The sequence below is a fragment of the Larus michahellis genome, chromosome 1 (genome assembly GCF_964199755.1).
Source record: "Larus michahellis chromosome 1, bLarMic1.1, whole genome shotgun sequence".
Lineage (NCBI taxonomy): Eukaryota > Metazoa > Chordata > Aves > Charadriiformes > Laridae > Larus > Larus michahellis.
Genome location: NC_133896.1, coordinates 46846347 through 46870632, shown reverse-complemented (window position 1 = coordinate 46870632; position 24286 = coordinate 46846347). Strand labels below are relative to the sequence as shown.

The following is a 24286-nucleotide window of genomic DNA, read 5'->3' as shown; positions in this document are numbered from 1 at the left end:
AGTTATCCCCTGATAAGTTTTTAAAAGAGTGTATTGCTTTGAAAATCAGTAGTTATGCTGGGAGGAAAAAAAAAAAGAAAAAGAAAAAAAGAAAAAGAAACAAAATCAAAATTAAACACAAACTGTATATGTAACACAGTCTTTTCTAAAACAAGGGCAATCTTTCATTTCCACAACAGCCTGCTGGAATCCACAGACACTCAGCAACTGCTGTGCTGTCATGGGACAGGACAAGAGTTTGGAGATTCATGGCCCTGGCAGCTCCTTCCTGATGTTTATTGTCATTAGATATTAAGGAAAAGGAAATTGTTGCCGTAACTTAAAAAAATAGCTACACTGAGCTTTTTCAGCTTTTTCAGGATAATCAGTCCACTGCAATTCAGCCAACCCTCAAATAAATAGGGAGAGAAATATATATTATTTCTTTTTTTTTTTCCTTTGTGCAACATGTAAGTTGTTCTTATTCTCAACATAATGATTTTTAAATGATTCTGCGTACAACCAGTGTCCATTTGCTGCCATTCATCTTGAATCTATATGGACAAAACCTTGCAGTTAAAAGTTTGCATTGCTAACACTTGATGTATTCACCTCCTTGTTCTCTAGAGTCTAATGGACTCATATTTTATACTGTTAGATATATTTAATCAGTTCAGCAAAGCAAATATAGATTGAATTTTGCACTTGGAAGGTTTTTTGTTATTAATCCAGAAAATTTTCTGTATGACATGACAAATCCTTTATGGAACTCCTAATTGGGCCTATTTTATGTCAGTTTAGATGTTCAGCACTTTCAAAAATGAAGGTATTTAAATGCAGAGTTTAACCACTGCATATGCAGTGCTCTTTACTAGTTCACATAGGCTAGCTTTAAACTCTCCATTTGTACATTTGATAGACAGACATTTTTATGGACAATGGTCAAAATACATTTGTACTTAAACAAGTGAGAACACAAATGATGAATTTATAATCTAGTTTTTAGTTAAGAATCCCTCTGAAATTGGACAGTCTGATTTGGAATCCGTTTCCTTAGTTTGTGGCCAGATCTTGTTCAAACACATACAGTCCTACACAGGTTAATGCTCATGATTTGGTAGCCAGGAACAACACACAGCTTGCTTTAAATAGTGAAATGACTAAACTGAATATGTAACATTGTGATATGACTAGACAGTCCTCTTTATTGAACTTGAATTGAACTACTGAGTGGCTTTCTGGTCCTCTAAGCCACTCTTCTTTGTCTGATTCGTCTAGTTGGAGCAGTAAGGACTTTCCAATACTCTGATGTGTCCAGTCTAAGGTGGATATTGTCCTTTCTTCTTCTGGAGAAAATGACACCTCCAGTGAGAGTCTTTTCATCCCAATAGAGAGATCTAAGTCTAAGGGATGTTGCAGAGTCTTGCTATCTCCTTCTAAGTGCGATACTGAGAATACATCAGATACTGCATTTATGTCTGGCAGTACTGGTATCCAGACTTCTCCTATTGACAATGATAATGAGTCATGCCTTAGCTTCTTCCTTGCCTGTTGGCCTGAGCTGGCTTTGGAAGGAGACATGGATGCACAGGGAAATAGGGAAAAACATCATCTTCTTTTGACATCAAGTTGGGATCTGACAGTTATACATGGGATACAACTATTAATGCACTCCTGCCACAGTGATATAATTCCAGGCTAAAATAGGTAGGATAAAGTGTGGGTTTTTTCTTTATTGACAAAAAAAGAAAAAAGTTTAAATTAAATTATAGTTAAGATTGTATGTTAAACTTGAAGATTACCATGATTAAATTAAATTAGTTACACCTCAAGGGTATAGTCTAAGCATGTTTGAAAGGATTTGATACTTCTGAAGGTAAGTTATTTTGCTATCATGTTTATCAGATGAGCACGTCTTGTAACTCTGTGGTTTTCTTTCATAGGTTACACTACTGTATGCCTTTCTTCACATGAGACACAACTTGAAATATTTTGATAAAATGAGATGCTTGCGGAAACGATCAGCAGTGTCGTTCTTAGGAGTCCTGGTCATTTGCTTGCTGTTTATGAACTTGTACATTGAAGACGGTTATGTTTTGGTAAGTTTCTTAGTTGGAAGTAATTATCCAGGAAAAACAGAACAGGACACATCCCTAGTTAAGCAGTAAAGTCCATAGTTCCTGCAATTTTCCCTGTTAGTGTACGATTAACAGTGAAGTATCCCCAAAATGTGTCCTTCATGATGAAGCCATCTTATCACAGAGTGTGTCAGTAAGATCCTAACAGTCCTTTTCACAGAAGTAAAATATGTCATTGTTTGTTGGAAGTACAGGAGATAATGAATGTAGCAAAACACGGAGACGTGTCAGTCAGATATCTTCCTTTGAGTCAAAACAACCCCTGTATTTTCCATACTTCTGGATTTCCCTCAAATTTGATGATTTGATGATTTGAAAATCATCTACAACCAAAATATTCATGTGATCTAGGAGCTCCTTTTTCAGTCCACACTGCAAATCTTACCTGTGAATACTGTATTAAACAATATTACAGAAATACAATTATAGAAGAGAACTTACACTAATTCCACATATTTCAAGCTCCTTTTATGAATAATTTCTTTTTAGTGCTTTTATTCTGTGTTTTTCTCATTTCCTGTACCCCACATTTGAGTCTGGCAGGTTTACTGATTCTATGATTCTATAATCCTATGATTCTGTGATACCTAGTGTAAGTTTATGATTGTGAAAAAGATTTATTGAAAGATCTGCTTTAGGAATTTCAACAAGTAAGCTACTGACAATGTAACCTAACTCTGCAATTTATACGTAACCTATGGGTGTCTCAGTGCTGAATGTCAAGTAAGCTCTGAAGACTTGATTAATGGATTGAATTACCAGTTCATCTGAGGTTGGACTGGGCCCAGTAAAAGAACATGAAATTAGTAACTGGAGCTTGCAAATTGTAAAAAGACTAAACTGAATATGTAACATTGTGAAATGATTAGACAGTCCTCTTTCTTGAACTTGAATTGAACTACTGAGCAGCTTTCTGATCCTTTATGCCACCTTCTTTGTTTGATTCGTCTTATTGGGACAGTATGGGCATTCCAATATTCTGAAAGGTGAAGTCTGGTCTCAGTTGGATCTGAAAAGCAACACATATGAAAATACATAAATAGTAAAATCCTTACATGCATTTAACAAAACCATAGATAACTTGCCAGTAATTTTAATGTAAAATATTATCCTTGTAACATTACTTACACAAATATTGTAAATATTTGTAAACGTTAAATCACTGAAAAGATAACCCATGCTTCTAGCATGTTACTCTATTTCAGACATATTGCTTTCTCTAACAGTACTTACCCTAAGGTTTTGCACTATGTTTTATTTATTCATCATTTCTTGGTTGTGATAGAATTTGACCTGGCTTATCACATTTTTTTTCCCAGTGGTATTTTCCCTGATGCTTCTTCTCCTTTCACTAATTGCTTCGAAGTCCCGCAGATGTTTCTGAAAGCGCTTTTATTATCACTGCTAATGGTGTTCCTCTTGGTTTGTTTTTGAAATATTTTCCTGTCCTATTTGCCAACTCCCCAGATGGCTCCATGTCTTATTCTTAATTTGCTCTTTTCCCCCTCTTTTTTAGAAATTCACTCTCTTTCATTGCTTCTCTCATCACAGTTCTGGCATGTTTGCATGCATGTAGCTCCCAGCCAAGTCTCTTGCCAAGTCTCCTGACAGTTCTCCCAGATCTCTTGGTACCTTTATGGTCCATCAAGTGTTTTTCAAATGTGTTAGGCTGCTGACTTTTCACTTTATTTATTTATTTTTATTTTCAACTTTCCTGAACATGTCTGACAGCTTTGTTAACTTGTCTGGTGTGTTTTCTCTGCTGAGGCAAAAGATGAGCAGTTTCGGTGTTGGTGGTGAGGAGAGACACACTTGGGGGTAGCTTTCAAGGATGGGAGGCTAACCAGTTCCCCTCAGGGAATGGGAATCTGAAAGCCCTCAGAGGCCTGAAGGCCCTCTGACTTTCTGATTGTAGCGCGTCTCCTGATGGAGTATCTCCTGAAGGTAACTGAGAGAGGAAGGCCCAGAGTTTCCCCTCCCAGTCTCAGGCAGCAGCAGGCTGTGCAAGGGGATGTGGCGCTGGTATCTCTTTCACCAGATTTTCAGCTGAGATGAGTGGCCTTTTTCAGGACATTAGAATATCAAAGTGAGATTCATTGTGGCAAATCTTAAGAAGGGAGAGGAGAACTTTTCCTTTTCACTCAGAGACTCTCACATGTCTGAAGAATCCCTTCACTGTTTTCTGCAGGTTATTTACTGTGGAAATAGAAAGTAAGGGCTCACCTGAGAAAGTTACTTAAGTATGTTTGATAGAGGATATACAGAGCTGACGCATGTGTGTCAGCAGAGCAGTTTAAGTGCTTCAGCTGCAGTGTGTGAAACACATCAGATCAAATATTTTGAAGACATACTGAATTAATATAACCAAATACTGCAATATCTGCAGCAATTTTTTTTATACATATTCTGAGTTGTAAGTAAACTGTAAGTGAAGCATGCCTTCTGAACTCTTCTATGAATACTAATCATTATTTTGGTGACTGTGAAAATAATAATACTATTGTAGCTGACACAGCATCCTCAGTGGAGTAGAGTATCTCTATAAAGAATGGAGAACTTCTGGCAGTTCTTCCCATGGCACCCACAGGAACCTCCCAAGCTCCAGCAAACACTGGAATGTAGTTAGTGGTTAGCTAACAGAAGAAAGCCAGAACCATCACAGAAAAAAATAGAGAAGACAGCTAAAGAGAGCTGATTAAGCTCTTCAGCTTCACTGACCTCTGCATAGCAGTCAGAGGTAGAAGAACCAGATTTTAAATTTGTGGAAAAAAACATATTTCAGTTTTTGCTTTTCACTCAACAAAGGAATGCAAATTACAACAGTTTAAAAACCAAACCAAAACAAAAGATTGTTAGTCATTTCTTGAAAGGCATTTCTTAAAGAGGAAAAAAAATAGGAAAATTTTTGTGGTCAGTTCAAATATTCTGCTTGTTAAAATCAAAACATTTTGTCCTGACATTCTGTATTTCTAAACATTTTGAAACTTTTTATGTAGAAAGACCTCACCGAATGGGTTTCCATTCCTAAACCTTCTTATGAAACAAAGAATTTTGTTGCTCCACTCTGGAACCAATGACACGTGATGTTTTGACATTAAAGAAAGGCTGGGTTTAAAAAAAGAAAGTTTTTGGACCAGCCCTTTTTTTTTAATCCATTTGACAGTTTTCATCAAAATCTCCTGAAGTTTTGGTGCATTCTCTTCCTAGCCCACTAAGTTACACTTTAGTCTGAAATACGATCAACATAAATCTTCCTTTGATAACTTATGAGCAAATGAAAGGTAGCATAGCACCACTTAGAAAGAAATTACTGGATAGACATTGCAGATCAAGAGAGCATAACAGTGCAGGTAGATGCGCCTGGATGTCCACCAAAGGTCTTCACTAACATTAGAAGTGGGTTATTTACTACTTCTATAAAAGAAAATAATGAAATTAAAATGAAACTAGGATTCCTTTACAGAAATATTTCTTTGTGCTATAAAATACATCTTTAACACATTTTTAAATATTTATACCATTGAATATGAGTGCTGTTTACTGTTTCTGTGGTTGTTCTTGACAGCTGCAGTACTATCACTGTACAATGCTCCCATTTAATGACAGAACAGGAAGTTTTTAGTGCATTAGCATACTGCATATAACAGAAGAAATGAACTAATTCATACATTGGCCTGTCATCAGATTACAATCAAGTACTGTAAATAAGCAATCCTACCTGTAAATTCAGTCTCACGACACTACAACATTTTAGATATTTTCCCTGTTCTTAAGGACTAAGGTACAGACTTTCCCTGAGATTCAACTGAGCTTATGGATAGGGCACTGCTGATGAAGCCGTTCCTTCCCTTGTGTGACTTTACTATGACTCGAGAAGCCTCTTGGAAGAAAAAGATGGGAGAAGGAGGCAGGAAGAGGAGGCATGGTGATAAATATGCCTTTTTTCTATACCATCAAGCAGTGTTCACCAAAACCAGAGAGAGCTTTGGCTGTCTGGATGATCACATGCATTTCTTCTTATCACAAATCTCAATTGGAACGACTCAGAAAAATGTCAAAATAAGCCAGATGTCAGGATCTAGTTTCGTCTTTCCTTTGAAACAGTTTTGGTGTTTTTTTGAATCACTGAAAATATTTTAAAAAAATCTCCCCCACTTCTCCATCTATGAAAATTATCTCACCTGTTGCTGATTGATGCTTTCTGATCCTGATTTTGAATACCGCAGCATTTTTTGGCAATAATTTAGCATTTGCAACCTTTCCAGAGTTTTTTGTCCAAAATATTTTTTTTATCTTTTCATGTTACCGTAATCTGAAGGGTTATGGTAGATTTTCTGTAGCCAAAAATGTATGATATTCAGTAATGGGTTTTTAAAAAAATGAGGTGACATCTACATGCTTTCACGAAAGCTGACACTGAAAAATGTTATTCTTGGAAACCTGCCTGTCCGTGTTTCCTCTTTGGCTGGCATTCACAAATGTGTTTCTCTCTGTCTCTTTCCCTCTCCTATTCTTTTTGTTTTCTCACTAATAGGAAGGGGACAAGCAATTAATCAGAGAAACAGCCACGCACCAGCTCAACCCAGAGCGCTATGTTCACACTTTTAAAGATTTGTCTAATTTCTCAGGATCTATAAACATTTCCTATCGCTACCTAGCTGGCACGCCTTTGCCAAGGAAAAGTAAGTAACTGCAATCTGAATGTTATGAAATGAGGTAATTTAAAAATGGGTGAAATCCATACAGTCCTTGTGGTATTTCTAGGCAAGAGGGGCTGAGTTACGCAGTGACGATCTCAGAGAGTTAGTGGGACAGCTATCTCTCTCTGCATAGGCAGTTCCTGGGCAGCTGCTGGTTCAGCCCGAGCAGTGAGTGCCCCACAGCCTGGTTGCCTTCTGACCAAATGCCTGACGTGTAGTCATCCTGCAGGCAGCCCCTGAATGGTCTGTGCGAGTATATTTTTGTGGATCTTCTCCCAGGCTTCCCCCAGATGATTTAGAAAGAAAGAGCAAGGCACATGCTGGTGGTGCTCTGTAACCACTCCCTGAGACCATACTGTCAGCCTCTGTCTGTATAACCAGTAAATCCAATCTAAGGTATGCTTGGGATCACATAGATACACCCTTCAGGTCCCCTGTTCTGCCAGTCCAGCAGCTATGAGTGGATCTCCTTGTTCCTTTATCTGTGATAAAGAGGGAGGTGAATTGTGCTATTATGGGGATGGTAAAGGAGGATTCTTCTCGCAGCCATCTGAAGATGGACTATCTACTTATTCTGACTTCAGGCAGGGTTCAAGACTTTCATCTCAAAGTGAAATATGGCCATACCTAACTTTTAGACAGGTGTCCTCTGGGTTCCAAATCCATCATTTCACAAACATAAAGAAGGCTCAGAAGTCCAAGCACAGAAGGTAAAACAAAATCATCTGTGAGTTGTTGATCTTCACAGAAAGCTATAAAGTAAAGTTTGTTCAAATTAGATTTGAGAAATCTGGGCTTATGTAGGCCGAGTAAATGGCTTCTAGGGGTTGTACTTCACTGTACAACTGCATTTTGAGCACACTTAAGCCTAGAGGGAAACTCTAAATCACTTTATCAGAGCAGTCTTTTACAAACCACAATATTTTAAGAAAGTTGGGGTAGGTTCAAGTAAAGTACGCCCTGTCACTTATAAAGTCTTAACATTTTTTTACATCAGAAGTTAAAAAAATAAAGATATATTAGCAAATATCTAAAAAAAAAAAACTGATTTGGACTGCCAGTAAAAATGCAATGGCAGTGACTCCAAAACAGCAGAGATGAAAATTCTGCCCTCATAATTAAGATGCATCTCTCCCAAGAAAGATGTAACAGTATTAAAAGTTATTTATACAAGCACAGGTATGCAGTAGTAAGTTCTCTTCTACTTTAAAATAATATCTAAATTATATCTTACAAGAGGGAGTTCCCTGTAAAATGCTCAATGAGTCCTGAAAGAGGGTTAGAAGAAGAGCTATGATCAAGGAAAATTGGAGGAATTCAGTTAAAAATGAACACACAGGAAAAAAATTATCCATGCAACATTGATAAGACTGTAAAGTTATGCATAAATGTAACTAGTGTTGTAGAGTGTTTAAAATTATAAAAGTTTGGCAATTGATCTATAGCTCATGTTTTTGTGCTGCATTTCATAGTTCTTTGCTTTAAAACTATTGTGTGAATCATATCTCATAATCCCCTTTCTTTTAGCAGATTTTACAGCCTTATCATTGCCTATGTGGTTTCCTCTACCAGGCATATACGTGCACATTGCTTTGGCTTTCGTCCACTTCATGCCGTTCCTTGCAGTTAACAAGTGAATGTTTAATGCAATAGTCTCCATATGTCTGTTTGCTTGCAATGTGATTCTTCTTTAATGAAAAGACAATAAGCATCCTTTGTTGCATGCAGCTTAATATTCTCAGTCTTCACCACTGAAAAGGTTTATTTAATATAAACACAGCTCTGGAGGATAGCTTTGTGGTGTGAAATGGTTTCTAGCATCAGATACTCAGTTTTTGTTTGAATTGTCTTTTGTACAGGATATCTTACAATTGGGCTATCCTCTGTGAAACGGAAAAAGGGAAACTACTTGCTTGAGACCATCAAGTCCATATTTGAGCAGTCAAGTTATGAGGAACTCAAAGAAATTGCAGTGGTAGTGCAGCTGGCAGATTTTGACTCAGCCTGGTGCGAGGGGATGGTCCAGGATATTTCACAGAAATTTGCACATCACATAATTGCGGGCAGATTAATAGTTATTCACGTCCCTGAGGAGTATTACCCTGTACTGGATGGCCTCAAGAGAAATTACAATGACCCAGAGGACCGTGTGAAGTTTCGATCCAAACAAAATGTAGATTATGCTTTCCTGCTTAACTTTTGTGCTAATCTTTCTGACTATTATGTGATGCTAGAAGATGATGTTCGCTGCTCAAAGAATTTTTTGACTGCTGTTAAGAAAGTAATTACCTCACGAGAAGGATCCTACTGGGTGACTTTGGAATTCTCCAAACTGGGATACATTGGAAAGCTTTACCATTCCCATGACCTCCCACGCCTGGCCCATTTTTTGCTGATGTTCTACCAAGAAATGCCTTGTGATTGGCTGCTCATCCACTTCCGTGGGCTGTTAGCTCAAAAGGAAGTGATACGTTTTAAGCCATCTCTGTTCCAGCACATGGGATACTACTCATCTTACAAAGGAGCTGAAAACAAGCTAAAGGATGATGATTTTGAAGAGGAATCATTTGATATCCCTGACAACCCACCTGCAAACTTGCACACCAACATGAATGTATTTGAAAACTATGAGGCAAGCAAGGCTTACAGCAGCATTGATGAGTACTTCTGGGGTAAAGCTCCTTCTACTGGAGATTTCTATGGGATTGTATTTGAAAAGCCCATTAAAATCACTAAAATTAAAGTTGTCACTGGAACTGAAGACCGGCAAAATGACATTTTGCAGCATGGGGCCCTGGAAGTAGGAGAAAAGATTGTAGGAAGTAAAAAAGGGAGACAATGTACCACTTACTTGAGACTAGGGGAATTCAAAAATGGGAATTTCGAAATAACAGATTTAGAGCACAAAGTTCTGTTTGATATTAACTGCATGAGAATACTTGTTACCAAAAGTCAAAAAGAATGGCTGATCATTAGGAGCATTAGCGTCTGGACTTCTCAAACATCAGTTCAATAAAGCAAAGCCACCTGAGAAGGTACAGGGTGTGTACAATCAGCTGGGTCCCAACTGGTGCCATTCCCCAGAAAAACTGACACTTCCAACTCTTCACTAGAGACACAGAAAATCTGGGGAAATCACGAAACAAGCAAAGCAATTTATTTTTTACTAGTTTGGCCAGGCAATATACAAACACTTATTTGTTGAAAATTTTGAATTTTATAAGAAATGCACAGTTCTCAATCCTCTCTTGAGATCTTGAACCCCTTTTTTATTATCATTTCTCTGTAAGAGAGATCTTCTGGACTAAACAGAACAAAACAAAGCATCCTATAATTACCAAAAGTTGTAAAGCTATGACGAGTATGTTGTGAAAAGAAATTGGATTGCACCTTACGCATATATAAATATAAAATGTTATGGTAGTATGCGTTTGTACAATAGTTGGTGATGTGTTTCTTTTAAAGGCAGTTGTGACAAGGAAATCTGTCCTGAAACTGGCAGTTTCATTCTGAGCACTGTAAGAAAATAGTGTGGCTAATCATTGCAACTTCTTTTCAAAAGGGAATGTATGTAAAATTATAAATCTGACATGACAACTATGTAAAAAATAGATAATTGCATCTGTTATTCTGTCTCAACAAATATCCTTTGTTCTTTTTCCTGGGTCCTTTCACTGAAACAAGCACTACTTGGATTCTGTATTACTTAGGGGACCAATTTTCTCTCCTTATTCGAACAAAATGCCTCACAGTAAGCAAGCATTCTGCTTGAGTACAGATGTCGCTATCAAACCCAAGCACCTCAAGGGCAACACTGTTCTCTTAGACAGGCATCTTAACAGATCTCAGCTTCAACATTTTCTGTTCCTTCAAAATATGCATAACTCCCTACAAGAAATTTGCACATAGCTGAATACCGCAGCATGCTTTCCAAGGACTGTTATGCATTCCACATCTACATGTCCAGTCCATGTATGATACAAACATTAAGTGTGTCAGGTTAATCAATTGGAGGTGAATGTAATCACCAGACTTTCCTGGATGATATCTAGCCAATAGAGCACACACAAAATGAAGAATCTTGATTCAATGAAAAAATAATGTATTTCTAAATTAATGTGGGTGTTTTTTCTTCAGTTTTCTAATTCTAATCATGTTAGTTTTGTAGACATCTTCCCACTGCCTCAGGTTATTCCCTGTAGGCTTATTTTTCCTGGCTTTAGCCAATAAGCAGAAAAGTTCCCTCAGTCCTCACGCCCCATCCCTGGAAGTGTTCAAGGCCAGGCTGGATGGGGCTTTGAGCACCCTGCTCTAGTAGGAGGTGTCCCTGCCCGTGACAGGGGGGTTGGAACTAGATGATCTTTAAGGTCCCTTCCAATTCTAACCATTCTATGATTCTATGATACTGTGACTCAGCTCTGGGTTTTTAGTGCATCACACAGGGAGGCTGTATAGCTACATGATTTATACTATATGCTTACATTTGGATTAGGAAAATCTGTGAGGGGTTTTTCCTCTAAGAAATTCTCCAGACTCTCTCAGTAGACACACTAAGAAATCCATGAGTATCAAATGTGACACAGGTGAACACAGCATTGTCAATCTCATGAATACTGTGGTTATCATCTAATTGCATGTATGGGTTTTAGTTAAATCTGGAAGGCAAGGATTACATTTCAAGAATGCCTTCACTGTCCAAGAGTGAACTAAGTACTGTACTCAGTACATCCAAACCTAGCATGGCTATTTCAGAAGGGTAAATTATTCAAAAATCTACACAAAACAGCAATGCAATTGCTTTTCCTGGTTCATAAATCCTGGTAAATTCAGGTCCAGGTTTGGCAAATCCCCCGATACAGACGTAAAGGTCCATTTTAAAACAAATCTTCTGATATATGCTTCTACATAATTCAGAAAAGCATCCTCTTCTCAAAGAAAGTCTTTGTTTCTTTGTTCCTTAATACACACCTAAATCTCTGTTCTTCATATACATATCTCCAATAAAATAGATTAAAGGCAGTGTACATGTTCAATCCAAAAAGGAGAATAGCACCATTTTTTAAAAGGAAAAATACGTGCTAATCTCAAATGGTTACAAATAGTTATGAAGGACTTGCTTTTTAACAGTCATCTTCCATGACTGTCAAATAATTACTTGATAATTAGTCCTCAGTCAGCACGAATTCTTTTAATGAACTGCCATTCCTCTATTTTTCCTTTCCTTGATCATTAACTATTAGTGCCAAATAAACATAATTAAGTTAACCAGGTACATTACTTTTACTTTTATTCAGAAATGCAGTACGTCCAAATCAATCTTCTAAATTAGAATGGAAAATAAATTCAGTCTCAAGGTTTAAAATGTTCTTTTAATCAAAACCACATACAATGTGAATGGCTAGCATGTATTAAATGCTCTCAACATAAGCCTGATGTAACTTAAATGATACTTTTGAATGAGGAGCTGAACAAAATTGCTTTCCTTTTTAAAACAACAGTAACAATGAGTCTCATCTTTGATACCATGGCTTAGCAGTGAGAACTCTCATCTGGCTGTTACCAGTCTGAGAAGGTCAAACAAATGCCAAGTGAGTACACTCCGAGGAACCTTTCTTTGGGTGTAGATAGCGGTACATGCTGGGAATGAGAGGCATGCATTACTCTTCCTGTTGAATTTGAGTTGGTTTGGAAAAAAATAATTAACAATGCATCTGTTCCAGGAGAGGAAAGAACGCAGTTCTGTAAGCTAGTGTTTTGGGCATTCACCTTCGTGCGTGGGTCCCAGCTCCCACCTCACAGATTGCATATTTTATGCAACTCATCACAAGAAAAAGGTTGCCAGATTTTTTGGGGGGAAAAAATGATAAACGGTTTTCAGACAAACTTCAGAAGTATATATTTGAAGATACCTTTTTTTTCTTCATGTCCTAAGAAAATTGATTGCTTTCTGAAAGGGAAATATTTAATCAGATGTGTCTATGTTCAGTAACACTTCTCAAAGTATGGATTTTCTTTTCTTTGGTGATGTAGCAAAAGATTAGCAGTGTCACAGAGCATCGTTTATTGGTGTATACAGTTGGTTCTGTGGGTGTGTATATCCTGGGTTCATTTGTGGACTGAACATCAATGTTTTCATACTGAAATGCCAATACTGAAAATAATACACTGTGGTCTGCGCACTGATTGATCTAATCTTCACTAACATACATTTATTGTTCCTACTGGCACATTTTGGGATTCCTCATTGTGTGATGTCCCTGGGCCTTTTTTTTTTTTTCTTAACCAGAAGCCAGTTTGTCTTCTATCTTTCTTCACACAGTGTAATCCCTCTGATATAGGGAATTCTTGGGAATTAAAATACTACTCACTTCAAATTAAAAGAAGAATGGAGCCCTTCATTTAGTGCAGAATAAGCAAACCAGAAGACAGTAATTTTCAGGCAAAACAGTTTTAGCATATTTACTATATGTACTCAGATAAAGATAATTCACGAAGGTGTTATTTAAATGTGTTATTTTTAGATCAGTGTTCTAACATTATGCTCTGTTTTATTCTGCTCAGTATTCTCTACTGTTAGGCACTAATGTTTTTGCTTTTATAAAGGGAAATCAGGAAGTTGTTCATTACTGAATTATTAAAAGTTAAATCAGCAAACTGTAACACCTTAGAAAATATTTCATCTTGGAAAACTATTAAAGGAAAAAAAAGCATGGTTAACCATCTAAAAAACTGCTTTCATTGTGAAGCATTTCAGAGATTCTGATGGAAATGATGGTTCTTACTACTCTCATGTTAAATTTACAGTTCTGTTAGGCTACATTTCAATAACTGTTAAATTATGAGTAGCAATACAGATCATGTATCATGAGCTCAAGCAGTGTTGTATCCTCAAATGGTACAGTATAATGTTTTGCAAAACACAGGTGGAAAATACAGATGCAACATAACTAAAACAAATTAAGTGGTTTTGGTGTCACATTCTATATACAAAGACAAATGAATTGAAGTGTCTCCACCACTCCATCAGCTTTTCAGATAAGGTAAAACAAGCGGCTTAATCCTTTTTCTTCTCTCCTTAGTCCTTGGACATGAAAACTCCAAAATATTTATTGCCTTTAGTGCAAGCACGATTGACCTATATAACATAAAAGACTGTAAATGTTGATTTTGTAAAATAATTATTTTTTAAATATAAACAAATATTTGCCGTACCTTTTCCATTTTAGTTTTAGCCATCCTGGAAGGCTGAAATGAAAATTGTCTGGAAACAGATGTATTTTGGGATCTCCGGAGATCCAAGTTCTTGCCTCTTTTACTAGTTTTGTCACAGCAAATACATTCTGTGTCACCTAGGTATTCATGCCCTTTAGCAGCACAGTCAGGCATGTAGACTAAGGCTAGATTGCAGGTTCTGCTGTAAATGCAGAGAAAGAGAAGCACTTCCAGAGTCATCTCAGCACACAATGGTTGTCCAAGATCTGTTTCTCTCTACTGACTATGGTGGAAGGCTAGGCAAGTTATTTGGCCTGAAAGTTCATTTCCTCGATAATTAAAGACACCAAACATCTGTTTCTTTTGCATGATTACATATAATACATAGAAATCTAGATAAAAAATGTATAATACATATAAACTTTTACAGATAATTTCCTATCAGCAGCACACACTCGGGATGTTCAGTATCTTCTCCATAAATACTGTCTTGCAATTTCAATGCATTTTTTTTTCCACTTTAAAATAAGGAATCTTGAATTTAAAGCTTTATTTATTACATGATAGTTTAACAATAAAATTAAGGACAGAGAAAGATTAATTACAATAGCGTGTCCATAATAGTAGTTTGTCATTAAATTGGCATAAAAATGAATTGTCATCTGGGCAGATATTAGGCTATTTTTCAGCCACATTTCTAGGTATTTTTTCAACTGTCATACTACCTACTACAAATTCTCAAATAAAATTCCACTTTGTCCTGACAGTTGTAAAAAGGCTCTTAAAATTCCATGTAGAACTTGAAAGTACTTTAAGTAGGGTTATATTGCTAATTAAACCCTTTGCCAGCCCTTTGCTGGGCTTATGTAAGAGTTCCACATTTAATGAGTAAAGCTGAACATCAAAAGCTGATGCTCATTTCCTCCGTTCAGCTCGTTAAATAGCTTCCTTCCCTCTTTCTTGCTATTTACTCATTAACATTGGTTTTGCTTTTGCCAGTTCAGGAAAACCTGCCTGGCAGACATGGAAATCTCGGGCTGTGACTTCTCAGTCTCAAAGATACTTTGTTTGTACTTTATGAAATGTTCCCATTTCTTAACAGACACGTACCATTTTTCAAAAAACAGCACAAGCAGAGTGTTCGGTTTCTTAGGCTCTCCCTTGGTGTTATTAGAGTGGGTTTTCTTCCTAGATAACTGCATCAAGTAAAGAAATTCAAAAAGACATCGCCAGGAAAAAAAAAGAACTGCTATGCAAAAGACCTACTTTTAATTTTTAAAACCAGGTTCAAAGGTTTCTTTGTGACCAGGCTTCATCTATGCTGAGCAATTTAAGTAGAAGAGATGAAAATACCATGATGGCAAGAAAAGGTTAAATAATTATTATGTGTGTATATTTCTGTTGTATGATTGCACTTAAACTCACTTATCATTTAAAGGTGTCTGTTTGTCAGAGTACTGTCATTGTATTAATCCTTGGCCCCTAGAACTGGTCTTTTTTGCTGTCTCAATAAAAATAATAGATTCAGTTTTCAAAAGCATTGCCTTGGGCATGCACACTGATGTTGTACACAAAGAACAATATTGGCTGTCTGTCCAGCCTGCTGTAATGCAGCACTGGAATACTTATGTCTACCAGAGTGGGGGTAGAAATGTAACAAGGAGCAGTAACTATCCTTGCTACAATACCTGTAATATTTTTGGAAATAAATGTAAGATATAAAAGACCCTTTGGCTTAATGCCTTCTCTTTAACCATAGTACTATTCAGTTTTCTTTTAACTGTAGATACCACATTTTCATTCGTTTAAGTTGGGCCGAAAGTGCGTATAACCCAAGAGGAAAAAGAACACTTTAAAGGAAATTTGACAACAAGTTACTGTATACTTCGTTTTCTCAAATGTATGTTCACCTTGTTCTGATAACCTGGATTTAGAGTTCCTGCTCAAACTGAAGTTTAGAGCTGCAGTTTAAAACGTTCTGTCTTTTTTTTCCGTAGTATGCCATGCAACAATAAGAGCAGAGATCTTAAGTCATAAGTTAAACCCTTATGCCAACAGTTGCGGCTACTGGAAGTCGCTGGTTTTGTGCTGATGCCACTTGGGATATTTCAGTTCATCTGCAACTTCAGAGTCTATTCTAATGTCACGTTACGCTTTCACCAGCACACACAGGCATTCCCTCACGCTCTCTTTAATTTCAATACTGAATAAATGAACATCATGAATAAATATTGCCAAACCACTTTCACCTCCATTCAGGAAACTGGGACTGTTACTGTCATTTATTTCTCAGAATTACTTCCTTCATTTGGCCATTGCTCACTATATTTAAATGCCACATCTGCTGAGAGGACAATAAGCATGCTATAATGAGACACCCTTTAAAGGGAGAAGTGCTAATTCTTTTTTTTTTGCTGTATAACTCTAAGGGCACGCTATTCGATTGTGTGAAAATTATATGCGTACATTTTTACCTTTGTGAGAATCTCGTCAAGCAAACTGGTTTTGTGAATCTCTCCTGCAAATGGTTCCTGGCAGCAGTCTGGTTTTGCATTTGCAAAGTAAGCAAGGTTTCTCTCCTCCACAGAGCTGAATAGCATCTTTCAAGGAAGGAAAAAAAAAAGCCCAAACCAGGTCTTCTCTCTAGTGGTTGTCTGCTACCTTTCAAGGATGCAATTTCTTCTGTATGTTTCCTCCCTTCTATCCCTCAAAATTGTATATTAAAATCAACATGTGGTCTCTCTTCTGCCTGATACCTCAGCTCGCTCCCCTCTGCACACTCGTATTTTTCTTTTGGAAAGGGATAGTTTTAGTTTATGCAGAAACTCTTATATTTGGGGAATAAATGACACAACATAGCCAGAAATCTTTTCAATTTTTTTTTTTTCATTTTTTTTAAGCATTCAAAATGAGATATGCAATATGTTCCCTCAAAGGAGATAAAGTGTTTGCTCAAGCAAATTTTTGTTAACTGCTCCTCACATAAAAACAAACAAAAAGTCGGATAAGGCCTTTTAGGTAAGTAAGCATGTGCGTGTGTGTGTGAATAAAAAAGTTGCAAAAAACCACATCTATAGCTGCCTTCTGCACCAAAGACTTTAAGCTCTCTGGCTAAGGAGAGAAACCATTTTTTGATCAAAGCAGTGTGTCAGAAATAATTTGGACATTAACTTTTCTACAGTTAATCACTCTTTCTTCTGATACTAAGCCAATTCCATAGAATATAAACTCTTGGGTAATATCTCTTGCCAAGCTGTTGCATGTATTTTGTAAACAGATGTTACTTTTCCTGACTGTTGATTATAATTAATACATTTACCTTGACCATAAATTATTGATAAAATATTTTTCTTGTCTTGTTCTATTTTGAAAACTTTTTTCTTTTTTAAACTGAGGAAATGCATTTGCTCTTTCCAATAGCTTTAGTATAAACACTCTAGAACATGGGATTAGGAACCACATGTGTATTCTAGTACAAAACTGGATTCTACCATTGTACTTGTAGCATATTTGAGAAAAAAAGTATTCAAGCCATAAAAGTATATTTAAGCATTTATCTGTTCTAAAAAACATTAGAGCATCTTTATTTCAGGCCTTTGTGAGAAAAAAATGCACAAGACCATCTTACTGGAAAAATTCCCTTTCCCAAACTTTAATTTCTTCTGCGAGCAGCAAGGCAGTTCTCCAGTTCTGCTTCACGAGACCTAGTTTCTTTGTAACATGTATTTCCATCACCTCCACAAAATTAAGTCAGATTCCCACCAGGTTTGGATGCATTTAGTTCAATGAACTTTTATCTTTTTATGCTTATTAAAGATTGAACAGCTATGTTCCATAGTCCCAAACAAGAAAATATTGTAAAGTTCTGGTCTCCTTGTTTTGATAATTAGTGGCTAGTAGCTGTTTTTATTTATTTATTTTCATAGACATAGATTTCCCGAGGGGTGGAAAAAATGGTTGGATTTCTGTCATCACCTTCTTCATATCCAGATTTTGCTATTCCCTCATTCACTGCAGGCACAAACTCATACAGTGAAAAAAATCCAAATAAACAGAAAGGCATTGTAAGCAATAGGTTTCTGGAAGAGACAGGAGCATGAGAGAGAGAATTAGAAGCTGTCTTAGATATTTCAAGTTCAGTACAAAGAAAGCTAAAGAACATTTTCTCCTGCTGTCCTGCCTTTTCACTGTGACATTTCTTCCATTTCATGTGCCTCTGTGGATACATGATTTAAAGCTCATCACACTTAGTGGGAACTTTTCTATTAACTTCACACTACTTTGCTATGCCGCTTCAGCTATAAATCTTCTGTCATGTAAGCCAGCTTGCTTTCTGGTCGAACTACGCCATGCTGTGTAGATGTACCCTCTAGCTGCCTACGTGGTTTTAAAGCTGGGATAAATCACTAACCCAGCAAACATTTATGCAGATGTTTAAGTTAGAGAGGTGTCTACTCCTGCTGAGACTGGGTACTGAAGCCAAACTTGGCATGCTACATCACCTCAAGGACTCCTTGGGCGTACATTATAGCACCATAGGCCTCTGACTCACACCCAGCCACACACAGCTATAGTGGTTTACAACCGTACCACTTGCCAGCTTCTGTTGCATCCCCCTCTCCTCACTTTGCTTAAAGTCACAGCCCCAACAATGGAGCCGGTGGAAGGGAAGAGCTCAGCAAAGCCACTGCTCGGTGAAACGTCTTTGTGCAAACCTACTTTCATCAGTATTTTAAATATGCTGGGGACATGGCGTGTCAGTGGCGTTGCCCCACACTGCCTTCTGCTTCTGCCCTACCAGGCAGCAGTGACTGGCAGGGAGCTGGTTGCCCAAAGCGCTCAGCTGGCCCTTAAAACAGGTTCCTGTTTTTTGACATTTCCTTCCCCAAAACAAAACGATCCTTCTTGCCATCCTTTGCGGAGCTATCACATTTTTGTGCATTAAGTTTTGGAATAGCAAAGTAATAAAGATATTAAAGAAAGAAAAGAAAAAAATAACAATAATTAAAAAAAGCTTTTAACTCTAAAGTCTCCCAAATTTGTCATTAGCAATAGGTCCAATAACAAATTATAAGCCTTTTTTTAAAATTTTTTTTCATCAAATTTAGATTTCTTCAGGGTTTTTTCCGCCCACATTTATTAGTTGCAGAGGCAACTAAAACTGAAAAACAACAGCAAACCTTTCCCACCCTTACTTCTCAGTTTGCATAGATTTAGAACTTTTTAATACTTACCCACATGGAAACATCTACCATCTGGTGAGCATACTTTGGTCAGACGCTCTGCTCCCAGTAGTCAGGACGTGTTGGAAAAATTCCTAGTTCTTAAAAAAAACCAAACAAATCCTTCTCTGTGCCAGGACAGTTTGTGGGCCAGATGCTTATCTGAATTACCCTGGTGCAAATAACTACTTGCCATACTAGTTGAAAAACAAAAGCTATACCTAATTTTTTTCCTTCTTTATTTTATTTTCTTCAATTTAATGCTATAATTAAATAGATCAAGATGATTAAAATAGCCTCAAAAGTCTTTTAAGGGAAACAGGACCTTTAGTTTAACTCAGAATAAGAAACCAGAGACTTAAATTCCCTTCTCTCTCACAAAAGCAAGTGCTAAAGCAGATCTCCCAAGAATTTGAACCTCTGAATCTCAGGAACCTCCTTCCTCATCTCAGTATGAGCTATAGAAAAGCACCTGTCTTCCAAAACAGTCTTTATTCCAAAGGATAAAATTAATAAATTCATAAATAGGGTGTACATCTACTAGGACTCTTATGAGAGCTTCTTCTGCTTGTCCCACATTTCTAAAATGCTGCATTCAGTAGCTTTATTGCCTTCACTGCATTTGTGTTAATAGACCCAGTTTTCACGTTTTGGTCTTTAATAACATTAAATTTCATAATCAGGAATTATTTTTGTTCTTCCTGATTGTTTCAGTTCACTGAAGTTTTCAGACAGAAATGTGAGAGACACATAGAAACAATTAGAAAAAATGTTTATAGCCTTCAGGAGAATTGTTCATTTTTTATCCCTTTTGTTGGAAAACAGATTCTTTTCTCCCATATGGCACCTCAGAACAGAGTTTTTGGCACTCACGCTGCTATTTGCAACATATTCCTAAGTGCTAATGCACCTTTTTTTTTTTTTCCCCTCAGATGCTGTTTTTAGTTTTCTGTTGTGTCTAAGCAATCACTGTCTGTTATGAACCTGAGGTGTTTTTTTGTGGGTTGTTTTTTTTTCCTTTTTCAGCTGCACTGGAATCCAGATGAGGACATGCTAACAGCTTCTCTTTGGAGGTTGCTTCTATTCTTTTTTCTTTATCAGAATGGGAACTATTTGTAAGAAACAGTCCATCTGGTAAATTGAGCTTGTATTTTCTTTTTTACTGCTCCAAAAGAAAGGACAGAGAAAGAAGTGGGGCTAAATTGCCAGAGCACTGTTACTGAAGGGCATTTTTCCTTTGGAATGCCCTGCCATGCTTTGGTAGTGAGCATGTAGGGTGGCACACTGGATTACATCTAAACAGGCAAAGCAGAGAAATTTCTTTAGCTTAAACTATTCCTCAAGCCTGAAGGTACAGTTCCACTGCTGCTGAAGAGGAATCAGATGTGAGAAGGGGACAGTCGCTAACAAAGCAAAGGATGACTCAGGTGTTTCTAGTGCTCCCAAAATATTCTATTATTTAAAATACATCAAACAATCCAAAACCCACTGAAATTAAAAGGAGTGTATGCCTTCATTTTGACAGGTCTTTGATCACACTCTAATTTGGAAATTATCTCTAATCATTAACTAGTCTTAGTGATGGCATTTTGAGACAACAGCCATGAAAAAAAAAAAACAAAACACTGTTGGTATTGATAATTTTTTAAGAAATTCTCTTCAGAGTTATGCAAAATTTAATTAAAATCAGTTACCACCATATCCCCTAAGCTGAAAATAGGGTTTTGTGGTCCTGCCCTCCTTGTGTTTCTGTCTTTCCCACCTCCCTGCACTGTGCTGCTACAAGTACCAAATGAGTCAGATGATAGTGAATCAAAGAGAGGAATAAAATACAGATTATAACTTTGTTGTTAGTTCAGTTACCATTTTGCCATATCTGTGCTTGTCCTGGCAGAGCTGAGGGATTGGAGCTAATGTTGTTCAGTTAGATGGAAAGAAGACACTGTCTAGTTAATGACTAAGCAGTTGTCTATAGCCCCTGAGGTACTTATAATCCCTTTCCTTTACACATATAATAATCTTATTGCCTCAGATCTAAAGATATAAAAACAATAAATCAAGAGAGAGAAAGAGAGAAGTGTTAATTCAAGCAGATGAAACAAAGCAAAGAAATACTAAGAGTTACCAAGACCATAAAGTAAAACTATATCATGACCATGAGCTGGGCCCAGGTCTCCATGTCTTCTCATTGTTCAGCTGCAAACATTTTGTTTGGATTTTTCTTATTCTTTGGCCTTTAATAATTTTACATAAAATATAATCTCATGGCCATAAGAAAATCCCCCCCAAAATAGCAATTGCCTGTGAAGTTATTGATCTTAAAAAGTAATACCTGTAATTAAATTCTCTTTAATTTCATTCATATCTCCTGCTACATTTTTGCTAACTGTTTTTATAGCCCAGCATTTTCCACACTGTAAAATCATACTGGTTTGAGAACTTCATCTTAACATGCATAAATTAGGACTTATTTGAATGCCAGGTATGGATTTTAATTCTCCATAGACAGAGGTGAACGCTGTTGCTAGCAGTCAGTTAAAGACAGCTGAGTATAAACCAGCAGCTTTATGAATAAGCTAAGAAAATTAAAATCAGAAAACCTAAGAATAATCTTACGGTTGTACTAAGAAAATCTTCCAATTAGAGCTTATAAGTTCTTTTACAAAATTCGTAAACACGTGCATATTTTTATTATATACTAAAGGCATAAACGTAAATAAACGTGTATGGCACGTCATTGACAATTGTCAATAGAGTGCATGAGATGATTGCAGAGAACAAACACGGACACTTTTGCAGGACCTTGGAGTTGTCCCAGTTTCCGTGTTTAGATGTCTACCTTCAGCATATCTCACACTTCCCACTACTGTGTGAAGGTTCCTACTTCCCCCAAGACACTCAAGACTGTGAGCAGAAGACAATCCTGGAGGCAGACTTCATTGTCAGTAAACAAGTTTCAAAGTGAGAGGATGCAAAGTCATGCCAGTGTGGAAGGAATGTTGTGGGAAAAAACAGGAGTGTTTTTTCAGCATAGTTGTAAAACTAGGGGCAGAAAACAGACGACTAATTGAATTAAGTCTTGTACAATTTTCTAATGTAATTTCCTCAAACACTTTTTTTTTTTTTAAGATTGAAAAGGACATTTGGAATCGCATAGTTTTGTAAAATAACTCCAATTTTCTGTTTGCAAGATGAACAGGAGCTTTCAGCTTTAAAATAATGATATCAGAAAAACTCTGTTATAGGAAGGGAGAGAAATTGTAAGGCTGGAAGGGATAAAACTACATCAATCCTTTCGATTTCTTAGAGGGCTGGACACAAAAGTTATGACCTTTAGTAAAGCAATTTTAAAAAAAATGACAAGGGTGGGAAAAATGCTTCTAGTGAAGCGAGGTCCATTGGGAGGCAAGTAGAGATTGAGAGATGCCAGACAGCCGTAGCATAGATCAATATCAGACGGATTCAGGAAGGCAGGAGAAAATAGAGATGAAGAATGCGAACCGATGAAATTTACACTCACATGAATAATTTTCTCTGAGCTGTCACTTAAAGAAGCCAACAATTCAGACAAAATGATATTTCCTATTTCTTTGTTGTTGTGCTAGAATAGAAAATAGTGAAGTCTAATGGGACCTGTGAAGTTAGGTTTGGAGACACCAAATCTCTACTAGTATTACATGCAGGTTTTCAGTGTGAAGGCTGGGTTCTGAGTTATATGCATCTCAAAACGCCTGAAGTTGAGTTCGGTTCAGAAGTTATTTTCATGGGTGTTATCAGCCTACTCCATTTATTTGATTACACAGTCTCATTTTTTTCATTGAGTTCTTTTTTTAATTTCTGTTTCAGCTTAGTGTAAAAATATCAGAGATGTTATACTCGCAATATTTCATATTTGCAATTCTGCTTGTTTTAAATTAAAAATTAAGAAAATCAAAGAGAAGAAAGTGGGAAAAGAAAAGAAAAATCACCTAACCTTTCAGCATTTTCAAATGCATTCAACTTGATTCTGGTCCATAAATGGGAAAAGTTTGTAATTGTTATTGGGCAGGATTCATTTTCATGAGTAGATGTTCAGTGCCATTTTAAATATTAATATTATTTGGTATTGGAGACATCTGAAATCCAGGGTTGATCAATAGGGTATGGGATGTTAGGTAATAAACAGCCTTCAGAAGTGTCAGTTGGTGGCCAAGTATTACTACTTTTCTTTGTGATAAAAAACAGCAATAAAACTAAATATTAAAGCAACCTAAGGCTGAACCATCTGGTTTAAGATAACCAGTATAGGAGCATCTATAGTCAGTAGAGAGAGATGCTGGCTCCAGGGAGCTATTCATTCCACGCTAGGTTAAGTGCCAAAGAGATGGCAACCTCTCAGAGTACTTCTCTTGCAAGAGGCTGTAATGGGACCTGGATAACTGGCTTAGACAAGACTTCCAGTGTTGAGTGGACTGACAGAGTGACGCGTACCCTATGGTTTTGTCCATTAGTTCTATTACCCCCACACATCCACCCCAAAGACCACTCAAACCGATGTTTTAAACTTAAGATGCTTGTCTCTACACTTTTTTTCCAAAAAAAAAAGAGCAACACTAACTGCCAGTTTGCTGTTTTACTAATTTCAAGTCATTGTACAAGAACTTGAGGATTGGTTTGAAAGGCTGTCCATTCTACTGTAACGTTTTGTGCCTGGATTTTATTTCACAGACACTGATGTTTTGTCCTAATCATTTCAATGTGTATTTCTGCAGGGAACAGTACATGGACTAATTAATGTTCTATGTTATTAAACTCACTTTTCTTCATAAGTTCCTTCCATGTTCTAAGAATCGTCTAAAATAATAAAGAACCTTGTCTCAGACTAAAAAAAAAAAGAAAGAAAAGGTTGTAATGTTCTCACAAATTAAGCATAAAGTTTTAAAACATCTTTTAGCTTTATTGAGTTTATCATTCTCACCAGTAGTACAATCTGTGGGTCAGAGGTTTATGGACTTAGTGTGAATATCAAGATGCTGAATGCATAAAAGCTTGTTTC

At 36.8% G+C, this 24286-nt stretch overlaps 1 protein-coding gene across 5 annotated transcripts in view; it reads left to right on the top strand.

The window, feature by feature from the left end:
• MGAT4C (MGAT4 family member C) overlaps nt 1-10454 on the top strand; it is a 422340-nt gene extending 411886 nt beyond the window's left edge. For 3 of the 5 annotated variants that reach the window (XM_074574553.1, XM_074574545.1, XM_074574540.1), the window contains 3 exons: nt 1923-2078; nt 6652-6799; nt 8677-10454. In XM_074574553.1, coding sequence (XP_074430654.1) covers nt 1950-2078; nt 6652-6799; nt 8677-9833 — 1434 coding nt within the window. In that variant the 5' untranslated portion in view covers nt 1923-1949 and the 3' untranslated portion in view covers nt 9834-10454. The remainder of the gene's footprint in view (nt 1-1922; nt 2079-6651; nt 6800-8676) is intronic. The other 2 variants (XM_074574561.1, XM_074574570.1) reach the window with 2 other exon arrangements.
• Nucleotides 10455-24286: the final 13832 nt, after the last annotated feature.